This window comes from Ammodytes marinus, assembly GCF_949987685.1.
Source record: "Ammodytes marinus genome assembly, chromosome: 16".
Lineage (NCBI taxonomy): Eukaryota > Metazoa > Chordata > Actinopteri > Uranoscopiformes > Ammodytidae > Ammodytes > Ammodytes marinus.
In genome coordinates, this window is record NC_137220.1 from 10412805 (window position 1) to 10426424 (window position 13620).

At 41.0% G+C, this 13620-nt stretch overlaps 1 protein-coding gene across 1 annotated transcript; it reads right to left on the minus strand.

The window, feature by feature from the left end:
* Window positions 1–205: 205 nt before the first annotated feature.
* fmnl1a (formin-like 1a) lies at window positions 206–12936 on the minus strand. Its single transcript, XM_080044072.1, has 25 exons — window positions 12341–12936; window positions 9506–9589; window positions 9072–9158; window positions 8898–8971; window positions 8185–8268; window positions 7925–8089; window positions 7304–7412; window positions 7007–7083; window positions 6830–6923; window positions 6376–6450; window positions 6166–6276; window positions 5328–5477; window positions 5140–5241; window positions 3841–4414; window positions 3402–3526; window positions 3106–3308; window positions 2764–2998; window positions 2578–2646; window positions 2415–2495; window positions 1885–2014; window positions 1627–1790; window positions 1434–1535; window positions 1253–1348; window positions 997–1102; window positions 206–883 (listed from the first exon to the last, which is right to left on the minus strand). Exons 1-25 carry the CDS (start codon window positions 12527–12529, stop codon window positions 819–821), a joined length of 3351 nt encoding a protein of 1116 aa, XP_079900198.1. The 5' UTR covers window positions 12530–12936; the 3' UTR covers window positions 206–818.
* Between the last annotated feature and the right edge of the window lie 684 nt (window positions 12937–13620).

The following is a 13620-nucleotide window of genomic DNA, read 5'->3' on the forward strand; positions in this document are numbered from 1 at the left end:
TGCTTAGTAAATGCATGCTAAACATAAACTTGTCATTAACTAACCGTTAATAAATGCTAAGGTAATGATTAATAATCATTAACGAAGCATTAACTTACTGTAATGCTTTGCTAAGCATTAGTTGACTAAGCATAGTTAATGCATAACTCATCATTAAATAAAGTGTAAGTAAAGCAACATTCTATGTTTAAACTAATAAGCCCAGTTCAGACCAAATTCCATTTATGAATAGCTGCCACAATTTTCTTGTTGAAAGGTCCACATTTAACTTTAGCTAGCCTTGATCAATCTTTCAGCAAAATAATCTCACAGTATTTCCCAGTTTGAGTTTCCCAATAGTTGGTATATTTCACCTTGGTTGAAACTCAGGACCTTCTCTCATATTTTAAAAACCACACAAACAAAATAGACAAATTTGTTTTAAAATAAAGTCATGGTTTATTTTTCTTCTAAATAGGTAACAGCTGTACACATGTAGAGCATACAAAGTTATGAGAAGTAGATTTGGAATCTAATTCATGGACCTTTTCATTAAAAGTATCAAATTGTTTGGGGGCGCCCATAGCTCAGTTGATAGGGCGAAAAATGCCCAAAAAATTATCTTAAAAAAAAAAAAAAAAAGTATCAAATTGTTCCATTAAAAAGTCTATTTACACAGCAAATTCACATGTTAAATGTTAAGATACACACTGCCAAATGGCTGATTATATATTGTGATGTATTGTACATACAGAACATGGGTAACACTTCTTTTTTTTCTCTGTATTCTTGAGTGTGATTCCAGTTTTATTTGTAGAAAGTCTTGGACCAGAAGTGGCTCAAGTGTCATGGCGCTGTGCCGGCCGTCGACCATCTGTCCGCCTGTATGGTGTGTTCCTCAAATCTGTGGCAGAATAGACACAGGCAGTTTTTAACAGCACGTAAACATTAAACATACCACACGAATGCTTAGAATATAACTATATGACTCCTCCGGAAAGCAACGCATTATCATACCTGTGATGATGTCCTCCAGAGCGCCATCCTTCCCCTCGCGCACTTGTGGTTTCACCTGCCTCTTCTTCAGCTCTGCGATCAGGTCCATCTTAGGCATCATAGGCCCCTAGCAAAAGTCGGAAAAAATAAAAAACATTTGGAATCAAAGTCAATTTAAAATGGCCTAACCTGTGAGACTGACTCTTGACTCTAGAAACATGAGAACTTCAGTAAATCTAATATATCATTTCTGAAGACCGGACCTTTAAAATCTTACCTTTTGGGCTCCAGCCTTGTTTGGTGATGGTGACTCTTTGACCTCGCTGCTCTGACTCTCCATTTTCTTCTTCCGCTCAATCTGTTGCTGTGCTTCCTGTATTTAATCAAGGGCAAAAGGATTAACATGGAATGCAACAACTGGTATGTATAAATATCAACAACCAAGCAGACATCCTCACCTTATAGGCCTTTATCAAGCGTGCAAACATTGGGAAAAACATGGACGGCTGCGTGGTTTTGGGGTTCTCTCCGAAATACTCCACCACAGAGCCATATGCTTCCTGTGAGAAGACGGTCACAACAACATAAGATATACATCTATTAAAGTGATTACAAAGTTGTATATAAGTGTGCTATGAATTACAGGCTTACCTGTGCTGTCTTGCCATCTTTGATCAAAGATGCCAGCTGCTCACTGTTGGTTTTGATGAATTCCTTCAACACTGGGCTGTCATCCTGCACCAGAAACTCCTTTTTGGTCATTTCCATTCCCCGTTCTAATGAGCGGATATCCTGGAGAATGCCATCCAGTGATACTGGCAGAGAAACAGAAAAGTTTATGTTTATTTCCAATTTCAATTTAAGTCACAAGCTACAGAACTGGATAGTCTGACTGTTGTGTGAATGTACCAAGGGCTGCCTTGTCTACAAAGTGCAGCTCCGTGTGGAAGTCGGCCAGCTCAGGGTATTTTTCCTGGATGATGCTGGTGATGAAGGACAGCAGCGTCTGCGAGCGGTCAGTTGACTTGGTCTCCAACAGCTGAAAAATAAAGATGTTGTCAAGGTCGGTTTGTTAACTAAAGTTTTCCTAAATTAAGACTAGTAACCTTTGCTAAACAGCAGCTAATGTGGCCACTATTGACAATTATTGAATAATGTTGAATGGTTAAATCAAGTGTAAAGGTGTAAAGTTTAAAAAGGTCTGGTATTTATACACAGCCCAAGCTCCGCAAATGGGTTTGTAAACAAAGGGAGTCATTTCTCGAACCAATAAGCTAAAGGCAGTGTTTGTGATGTTAGTAACAACAATGCTATGGGACAGGTAATTAGTGATGATTGCTGGTGCCAAGGCAAGGCACGTCTGGGAGTAGAGCCTCTGAAGGAGCTACTTCCAAAAATGACAGTGTCCAAAAGTAAATGTAGAAACAAAGGCTACTTACGAGGTCCAGACTCTGCAGCCGAAAACCGTACGCTGCACCCCTCTTACTGCTGTTCATGTAGTTGCCAAAGGCAAGAACAATCTGAAGGGAAACACAGGACATGATGTAAGCAAAATCACACATTTTGAAGCTATAACAGCAGGTTGTGATCTCTTTTACTTACTTCTAAGATCTTTTTCAGTTTGTCTGAAGACTTGATGGACATGGAAGCAGCAATGATGGAGTTCAGTTGCTGTGGATAGAGTTAAAACAAAATCAGTTCATCAGTTATATAACTTTAATCTCAGTCTTTATCCTCTCATGTTAAAATCAGAGACTGTATAGGTTACAAGGCATTTGACAAACTGACCGGCTGCAGGCGTTTGACAGACTCCGGGAAGTTGCCCATGAAAGTGAGAGTGTTTATTCGCTGCGTCAGACGGGGAATCTTCCCAAAGCGTAAAATAAATCGATCTTCATCGGCCAGCTCCTCCAGCGGGCGGCCATCCTTCTCATAGTTGACCAACAGCTTCATCTCAAAATCTGATGGTATGAAGTGCTCGAGTAATTCCAGGAAGTCTATGGACAAAGCATGCTGGTCATACCTGTGCAAAAGAGCAATGAAAGTCAGACCAGTTAGTGCACGAGAGGGAAAATTAAAGATGAATCAGATATGTTAACAATGCAACAGATTCTCCTCAAAAGCACATACGTCTCTATGGCGGTGCAGATGGCAGATGGGTTTGTTCCCCCTTTGCGTAAAGTGATGGACAGATTTTTGGCCTTGTTGGGGTCGATCAAGGTGGTCTTGGAGGGGGACTTCTGGACCATCTTCTTCTTGATATTGGACAGGTCTGTTGTATTGCCCTGGGCCTTTGTCTTAAACTGTTCCTCAAACATGTCCATGTTCAACTCCTGTGGCAGAGAGAGACAAAGACGAGAAGGTCAGGGTAACTGTACTGAACTGTGCAGTGCGATCAAAGAAAAATGGAGGACGCATCTTCTTACCCCTAAGACCTGCTCATCATCCAGTTCATGGAAGACGGTGCCTGTCACCTGGTTTGGTTTTAAGGCCTGCCAGTTTAACAACGGCATCCTGAACTTGGTTTGAATGGGCTTCTTGGTTTTAAGCCCTAAGGAAACAGAAGGAAAAAAAAACAGAAACGATCTTTATTGTTCCATTGCTACCAGCTCTCGACAGCTTTCAGCACTTCTCAGATTATGAAGCTTAGCGAAAGTTCACTCAGGAAGACCGACCAACTGCATCGTGCTTTTTATAACAGATTCCTCCCTCTCAGTTTGATTCACGTTCTTGCCCTAGTTCCCGCTTTCAACTCAATCAGCTGACTATATGGGCATTTCTCTTTTTTAGCTTATTTCAATAAATAAATTGTTCCTACTTTGAACCCCTTATCTCTCCTGATTGAACTTCCATTAACCGTCTTACCAGATTGAGAGTTTGGTGCTCCAGGAGGGGGTGGGGGTCCACAACCAGGCGGGCCCGGCGGTGGTGGGGGTCCACTGCCAGGAGGGGGAGGCGGAGGAGGAGAGCCAGCACCGGGTGGGGGAGGTGGAGGTGGGGGCACAACACCACAAGGAGGAGGAGGAGGAGGAGGAGGAGGAGGAGGAGGAGGAGGAGGAGAGGCAACTGCTCCTGGACCACCAGGAAGAGGGGGCGGGGGCGGGGGTGGAGGGACAAAGGCAGGACCGCCCGACGGTGGGGGAGCAGAATCAACGACGCATTCTGAAGCACCGGGCTGGGTGGCTGAGGCTGGCGCTTGGACGTATTCCACCACTTTGACGGGAAGGACCTGGATGTCCAGACCTCCAGAGGCACTGCGCCCCAGTCGGACCAGCCCCTTGTCCTGCAGCTCCTGAATCTTCTGCTCCAGCTCTGACACCGTCTGGGAGCCGGAGGAGCTCAGACGCTCCCGGTCCTTCTCCCTCTCCCTGTTCAGCTCCCGCTCCCGCTCTCTCTGCTGCAAGGCACTGACCTGGGAACAGGAGTCTCGCAGGCTTTCCTATAAAACACAAACAATTATATAGAAATACAGACTACAATAAAGAGCATATCATACAGAGTCTATCTTAAGGCTTTGAAAGAGATTTTTTTAAATCAAATCTAAGAGTCAGTTCTTTGAGGCCGTACTTACTGTAGGTGCTTTAAGCAACATGGTAATGTCAGCATGTTCACATGCTCACACTAACGATGCTATCATGGTAAAACATGTATAAGGTAATGTTTATCGTCTTAGCATGCTAACATTTGCTAATTAGCACAAGTACTGTATGGAACAAAGTAGTCTACACCTAAAGCTATCATTAATTTAGCATAACTTTTGCCATACATCTGAAATACAGAACAATAGCAAATATTGAACATTAAAGGTTAGAGGATCAAAATTACAATTATAATTCTTCCTCAAGGGAACATGAATGACAAACTGTCAAAGAATTATTGAGATATTTCAGCCTGGACCCAAGTGTTAGACCAATGGACTGACTGACTTTGCTATCCCTAAAGGCAACAACGCTAACATGGCTAAAACACAAGGTCATTTACGGATTACGAATACTGACATCTTTTTTATTACCCTGCTTTACACCTGCATATTAGGATTATTAAAAGAAAGTGAACCGCCACCCTTTTTGACCTCATTATAACTAATGACTGTGAGAATGGCACTCCTCGCTTGGCTAATAATCTTACTAAACATTGTACATGTCATTGAGCAACAGCACTTACTTTGAGCAGCTCTGTCTCCTTGGTGGTCTGAATGAGCTGAGTCTCAAGTTCGGATATCTTCTCTCCAGACCCTTCCTCGATCTCCTGAAGCCGGCCGCTCAGCTAAGACACAGACAAGACTCCTTTAAAATCAGAACATAAAAGTCTCTTCTTGTTCACATATATTCCTACATTTGCTTGTGTCTGACCTGTGAGTTGTGTTCCTGCAGTTCGTCCATGTGCTCCAGCACCCCTCCTCTGTTCTCAGCGTCCTCCAGCAAAGCGCCCACATCCAACACATTGTCCAGGTAGGCCTGGATCTGGACCTGCAGCTTCTCGCTCTCCGTTTGCCTCAGACGCTAAAGATGCAAACACATCAGTTAATATAGGAATAAATCATAACGTATAATAAAGTACGATACAGGATGATAAGATATTAATGTTGAGTTTAAAACGTCAATATTACATGGGGGATGATTTAGGTTAACTTTTCCGTGAAGATTCAAAGAAGCCGTTTCAATTAAAAGAAATGTATGGGAGATATTTGAGAAGTTGTATAGAGAGTCTGCAAATGTTTGAATGTTTTTAGAACTACATATTGTTAGGGTGGCACCCTGGTGATTATTTTCATTATCAATTTAGTCTTTTGGTGATGTGCAGGTGTTCTGAGAGCTGTTCTGAGAACTGAAACAGCTGTCTGATGCAGCTGAAAGCGTTGCCATGGAAGCAGTGACAGTGAATCAGAACAATACTGTACATTTTCAGCTGGCTGGCTGAACAATGAGCTGAAACTCAGTATTTAAAGCTTCGTAAAGATGAGGGAAGCTGCAGATTCAGGTGATGATTCCATGAATTGTTCATCACTACTGTATGAGGGACTCCTTTCAGATTTTCACATTGTTTTTACATTGACATTTGATACATTGTTATAATAACAGTATCAAGTATAGCAGCTTTCATTTTCCCTGTCTTAGTAATGGCTGACCTGCAGACACCACTGGTAAACCCGGCTTTACACTGACCCCTGAGATTTGTATTCACACTCACCTCTAGAAACTTGTCTAATCCTTGGTGAGTGAACTCATACTGCAAATGAACACGGAAGTTCATGTTCTCCACCGAGTGGACCACGATGTTTATGAACTGCATGCAAGCCACCTGGAGACAGACACAATAACAGTTAAATCTCAAGAACTTCCACAACCTAGAAGCCCTTTTATTTTATTTTAACAGTCAGCCATGTATTTGGGGACCTACCATGAAGTCAATGTTGCTGTCATCATTGATGAAGTACTCCATCAACTTCTCAAAGCGGTTCTTTTCTCTGCTCACCTGAGAAAAAAAATCAAATCTTATCTGAATACACATTTTAACTGATGCCCAAATGGGAGACATAAATATACAAAATGAGCCTTTTTCTTACAAGGTTTGTATCCATGACATATAACTTTAGTAGTCTCGGTTGACGTTACATAGAAATTGTATCTTTTTTCTCTTGCACTGCATTTAGAATGACTCCCACACATGTGTGACTCTTCTGCATGTGCTATAATTGTGCACACAGGGCATGTGAGGGGTGGATTGTGTTCGTCACAACTTGAGTAATGAAAGAGGGGAAGTCTGGAACAATGGCATTATTGAACAAGCAACAGTCAAAGTCAAATGAGGCCATTGCAATGTTGTAAAATGACTGACAAGAAACTAATTTCACCTCTTTTAAGTTGTCAAAAGCAGAGAGAATTATGTCATGTCCTCCTCTGACAAGACACACAGCAGCCAGCAACTCCAACACGAGGGCTTTGGTTCTGTGGGGCCATAGGAGGGCTTAGATATGGATACAGACACACAGAGAAAACACACTGTGTCTCAAACACATGGATGCACTCACCTTGGATTCCTGCTGTTCAGACTGAGGGTGATCTCGTTCACACAGCGTGGGTGAGTCATCACCAGGTTAAAACCAGACTGAAAGCACAGGAGGGAAAAGCATAAACAGCTGCGCCCAAGAGTACTAATGTTTTTTAGTAAGTATAGGAAAAGTGTTTGGTTTTTTATTTGATTTTAAATTGAACAACTAGTGCCAAAAACACAAAAGAAGGGATTGTCAACTGTCAAAATAATAATAATTTTCTTTCAGAGAACACATTATGCAACATAACAGAAGTAGAGCATGTTGAAGCCCTACCTGGTAGTTCATGATGGCTCTCAGGCACATTATGCACACATGTACATCATCTCTCTGGTAGGACGTATGGGGCTTCCTATACATCTTGCTCCCTAGAGTGGAGCTTATTCTGTAGAGGGATAACAAGTTTATGAGCACATGAATAAATACTTCAGGGGAAGAGAGGCTACTACTGTATATGCAAATAAAACCGCAAGTTGAAAACCATACAAAAAAAATTGAATAGTCAAAAAGATCTTTCGCCTTTTGCAGTGTGTGTTTCACAGAGATCACAAATCTTATGGAATTGGCTGACTTTTTATGAAAGCATTTTGAACCCTAATGCAAAGAAAGAAAAAAAAGTAGTGATAAGCTGAAGAAACAGATGGTTTATTTTGACACAGTTCAGCACCTCTAGGAAAATGATTTGATTCTGGTAAACTCTGAGGTGCTAAAATACTACACTGTCAGCACCACTTCACTTGCAGGACTATTTTCGGACCATATGTGCAACTGCATACGCTGAGAGTTCCTCTTTATGAACCACAGTGTGTGGGGCTCTGTATATTAACAAATATCTATAAGAATATCATTTGTGGAACACCTTTGAGTCTGGAACTCCGTTTCTCATAGATAATGTACCTCAGTATTGCGGAGCTTCTCACAGTCAGTGCACGAGCGGCTCTGGTCATCCCATGTGACGGGGAGCTGCTGCTGGAGCTCTTGGTCAAGTCTTCCATTGACCTCTCTGCTGGCTTTCCTCTCTCTGACAGGTTGCCGCCATTTTCAAAACTTTCCACATCGAACCTGAAGGGTTTAAAAACATCCACAGGAGATGAATAATTTATTCGTAAGAGCATCATGAGTTTCTACGAGAGTTGTCACACTCTGCCTGTACTCACGAGGCGTCACTTTGAGCATGGGACAGGTATTCCACCAGAACATCCAAACCTTTGTTCTGTTCATTGAGAAACTCTTGGGCCCATCTACATTAAATTAAAAAAAAAATCAAGAAATAAGCACAGATACTGATATATTTTGTAAGTACATATACATATACACACACACAGACACAAACATACACAAAATCTATCTTTAGATGGATATATAAATACATTTCTGTTAAATGCACAAGCAATAAAATACACTCTTGCTAAGTCCAATATACTCATGGTTTTTCCCGTTTGAGCTTATGGTGCTAACTTGTTGCAACTGCAATGCTATCACTAAGCCCGGTTGCTAATTTTATGTGTTAGTGTTACGCTACATTTGCACTTTAAATTTACAACTGGAAACTTAATTTATTGAGCATCTCTCTTAAAGGTAGCATGTGGATATTTCACAAGAGTTTTTTTTTTGTCTGTGACATCCACATATACTAAGAAAAACTTGCATGCTTACACACATTTCACATAATAAACCATTAACTTTCTTTGTTTACAAGAAAACACCATTGGGAACCTTTGAATTATGTTTCTGCAAAGTTATTTACAGTCAAGAGTAGGCTAAAATAAAATATATTCCATAAAAAAATATAGTCAAAGGTGTTACACATTGACTCACACTACATTTAAATTATCAAATTAACATCCAGTAAGGCCCACCCCATGCTTACCCAATGTGATTGGTGCGAAGGGAAATCTCCAAATCTTTAAGGACCTTGGTGGCATCTTGGATCCGTTTCTTCAGCTAAAGATGCAGAAAGGGTGACAATAACAACATCATTGCGAAGGTAAATAAAAGTGAATATGTGTCAGATATTAAAAGGAAGTTAATGCTTCACACTGACCCTGCGTGAGACCCCTCCTTGGTCCTGGTAGAAGCTCTTGATCTTATTCAGGTAGGTGGACGGGGGGCTCTTCACCTGGAAACGCTCCTGGGAAAACAAGGATTCACATAGAGAACTGAATCAAACAGAGCTTTTGACCTTGTTCATTTTGTTTAACAACGCTGACAGCTTGACTACACAGCAGACACATTTACCAGGGCACGGCATGCGGAGCTATTACTGCCCGTGCTACTAGTGAACACAACAGCCACAAACCACCCTCTGTTTCCATGCCGACGCACCACGGAAACTGTGCTGCAACGTTTTCATACTGCACGTTGCTGTTTACCACACCCAATCCATTTTAGTTGATTGTTCTCTTTGTGTCAACTCTGACCCTCTGAAAGCACACTTATGTTCAGCTTTTAATTAAAAATAAACAAACAAGGTCTCACCTGATCACAGACTAGTTCCCACTTCTTTTCATTGTCATATTGACTCAACAGCGTCAGTTTATCTGGAGGCAAATTCATGTAGCTCTGAAAGAGAAAGGAAAAGAGAAAGGCTGTTTGAATAATTACATTAGATATTGTATGGAAAAATATGAAAAAAATAAGAAGAAACCACAAGGTCTTGCTTGTCACGCTTGAGGATCTTCCTGTACAATATCGAATATTAAATGTGGTCATTTCTTCATCTTTCCTGCCTATGCAAAGAAATCCACCAGACCACAAATGCGCTTTCTTTGTAGAGCAGAAGGGTGGTAACTGTACCTGCCGGAAGCAAAGCTGACTCAGTGTTTACATGTATGGACTGATGGTTGTCAGTAGGTACCATGTACCGCAAAATAACAAACATTTTTGGTCCCCTTAAAGCCCTCTGTGCATGGGATGATAATATGGAAAGTTGTTGATGATGCACTTTGATGAAACAAGGCACATACAAAATTAAGTAACTCCACCCCATTACTTATCATTAAATGTTCTTTGTTTGTTTCTTTACTTTTTCTTTTACATTATAAAATTCACAAACTGTAAATAATATCTCTATAATCCTCTCAACTCTATAAGGTTTTCCACAGATCATGAACTCCCCACCCCCACAGCTCTTTGGTCCAGTGTGACTCATTTGTTGGCATATATTCGTGCCCAAAAAGTAGTTTCGCAATGACTTATTACCGTGAACCCACAGTGAAATGTTTCATCCCTGATATAAAGGTTATCCCCCCGTTCAAATGGTTTAAGAAGAACTGAATGGATTAATGAACCCAAATTAAGTCTAATGAATGATTCAGAACCTCATTGGGGAGTTTGTGTGGGGAAAAAAGGAAAATAGAGATTAAAGGGCTAGTACGGTCCTCAATCACTGTAGTTCAATTAAAAAACCTTAAATTACAGAGAGCAAGCACTTTCTTCAGTCATTGATTGAGTAATTATAACATTTTTAGATTTGTTTCGCTATAAGGTGATTTTTTATACCATTTTCTTTTAAATTTGCGAGACTGCTGTGATCTAACACCAGCCCCTATCACTGCTTTAGCACCTGATGCAAGACTCCAAACACAGGGAGGATTCATGGGCAAGACTAATCAATTCAGTTGACACTGGGCGTTGTGTGTAAACATTCAAACCGTGGTTTTGTAGTTTTTTTTTTTCACACCTTAAAATACGTGTGAGGGAAAACAAAAACGGAAACGGGGAGTTGTCTCTGGGGAGTTTGAGCTTCATCTTCGTTGAGGCAAGGGAGGGGCTTATTGTGGGTTTTATGGTACAACACAAAAAAGACATAAACTGTTTTGTTTACTTGCATGAGCTTTCACGATATACTTTAAGTATAGATTCCCCAGGTTAACAAAGCAATGTATTAAATAAAAAGAAAGTGCATTTCTCATGTCCTTCTCAAAAATGTAATCCTGAATTGTCACTCTGTTCAGTAAAACGACTAGGGGCTTCTCTCATCAGTTTACATTTGGAAGTATTTTGCTAAAAGAGGAAGAAGTGAGGTCATGCTTCATCATATGCTGCCTGGGAGGGTGGTGTAGGCATGAAATGGCACAGGCCGCCTTTGTTGGTCATGAAATAATTAACACTAGAGCTACAATACATATTTTACGTCTTCTCGTATCATGACATTTGATGAGTCATTTGTTGTGGAATTCCATGCAAATATCTGGATGGATGTTGGCCTTTGAAGTTTGCTATTTTAATAATTAGGTCAATAAGACATTAAAATATATAGTGTGCTGAATTCTTGCAGGCACACTAAATTAAATACCTTCAACACCACAATTATTGATTTATTTTAAATACAACAAATTGTTATTGAAAAAAAACCTGTCCTTGATCCTATATTGATATAAGTTCCATTAAACAACTTACAATTTTTATTTAATCAAGACTATACTGTAGGTGAATGGAGTCCTCCTTCTTGAAGTTAATGGAGCGGCTTCGATTGTCAGCATTACATAACAGTATTGTTTATTGTTTTATTTCTCTTCAGCTCATTTTTGCAGCTCTTTATGCTCATTAATAGTATTTAGCCATAGATATAGAAATCAGACTTTTAACTTGAGTTTTTTCACTTAAAATATGTAGCAAAAACAAAGCAAAGATGTAATGTTTATTTATTTACGTTGCCTGACAGTCTTGAAGTAAGAATCGAAAAGTTCTATGTTTTCCAACCTGTTGCAAGACTGTTGAAAGAATGGTGAAACGGTTGCTTTCCGGTCTTATGCTCTCACTCATGTAAATGTGTTGCTCAACTTCCCCTTGGGGCCAGCTGCTCGAGCATGCTCTAATCGCCATGTTCCTCGCCTGACATTTTCAAATCCAGCAGTGAAGGAGAGAAGCATGTCAAAGAATCTTTTACGATATCCCTCCTTTGAATTGAGCAATGGTTGATGAACTTTTTGCAAGTGCGAATGACTAGTTGATAAATCACATTTTAAGCAGACATCACATCATGTTTTTTTTTGTATTTTGGTGCTCACAAGACAAAAGGGCCCCTAGATCTAAATATTCTGAAAAGACTGAGAATCCGAATGGAAAAGAATTATGAAAACATATGCAGTGTGTATTTATCTCAAATTGTTTCCTGGCAGCATAAATCTCATAAGTCTCAGAGCGTAATTGTTAAAAACAGGATTCAGAAAAGTTGCTACTTATAACAGCTTTGAATTACAGCTAGGAAATTGGAGATGGTTTGGAAGTGACATTACACAGAGAGTGCATAATGTCTATAGTAAGGATGTGTGTGTGCCTTCCAGTCTTCAGCTACAGACAGCCACTTACCAGCACCACATTGAAGCGCTCTTCCAGCTCCTCCTCGGGGGGCATGGGCAGTTTGGGGGGAGCCGGCTGCTTCTTCTGCAGGGTTGGAGTCGGGGAGCTCATTCCTGAAGCTGCTCCAACCGAGTTCCTGGCTTCTCGGCCCTCAGCGGCCGGTTCCTGCTCCAAGCCACCTGCAGCCGCATTCCCCATCACTAATCTCCACAAGTAATCCAGGAGGAAAGCTGTACACAAACCCTTTCTCCTGGGAAATCAGTGTACTCCACAAAAAAACAGAGTGACAAACAGGGACCACTCTGAAAAAACAAGAACAAGAAGCAGCCTTAAATCAAACCAAGTCTTTGAGCCTGGGAAAGGAACATCCAACCCCCCTCTGGTCTATTGAAACCGCCTCGGTCCCGAGGACAGGGTGGGTGGTGATGAAAGAAGGTTGATCGTCCTCATGGCTGTCCTCTCATCCACCTGTGTCCCTCTCTGTCCACAATTTCCTTTTGCACACAAAGGTAACAAGCCTCACTGGGGCCTGTTGGGCTCTAAGAAAAGGCCCAGCCGAGTGTTACTCAGTATTCTCAACACTTATTGACCGAGGTCTACTCTGGTGAGGGAGTAGAGAGAGGTCTGCCTGTGAGAGGAAGGAGAGGGGAGCGTGACACACTATGTAAGACAGACAGAAACCACAGAAGCACAAAAGCAGAAGAGCAACTTCCTGTGCATGACAACATAACTCTGGGTAGAGGACAGGGTGGAAGATAAACATGGTATTGGTAACCGTTAGGCACTCCATGCCTACAGTATAGGTGCATTATGATGAGTAAGATAAGGTGGAGCCATAGATTGAATAGAAAAAGAGTAGAACAGGAATAAAATAAAGCAGAAAGAGTGTCCAAAGTTCAGGAAACATGCTAACCAAGTAGGTGCAGGTAGGAAATGAACTGCCAAGCAATGAAACTTTGAACCACTTTGCTATAAACCCACCTTCACTTAATTGGAGTAATTGATTATTTTGAAGCCAGCTTGCAGGAGCCCTAGGGTTACATTTGTTTTGGTAATTTGAGGCCAGATTGATGTGCCACAGTTGAGGTCCTGTGTGCTTGTGCAGGGTGAGAGGATTGTCCAACAGCGTCCCTCTGTGTTGAAGTCAACTATTGCATGTCGTTTTTTTATGCATTCGCTGTCTCCTCGGAAATTGCCATTTTAATCTTCGTATATCAAATTTTAAATAATTTTTTTTTTGGCTATAGAAAAATTTGACTCAAAATAAGATTTCGGCGCTACATGAAGAT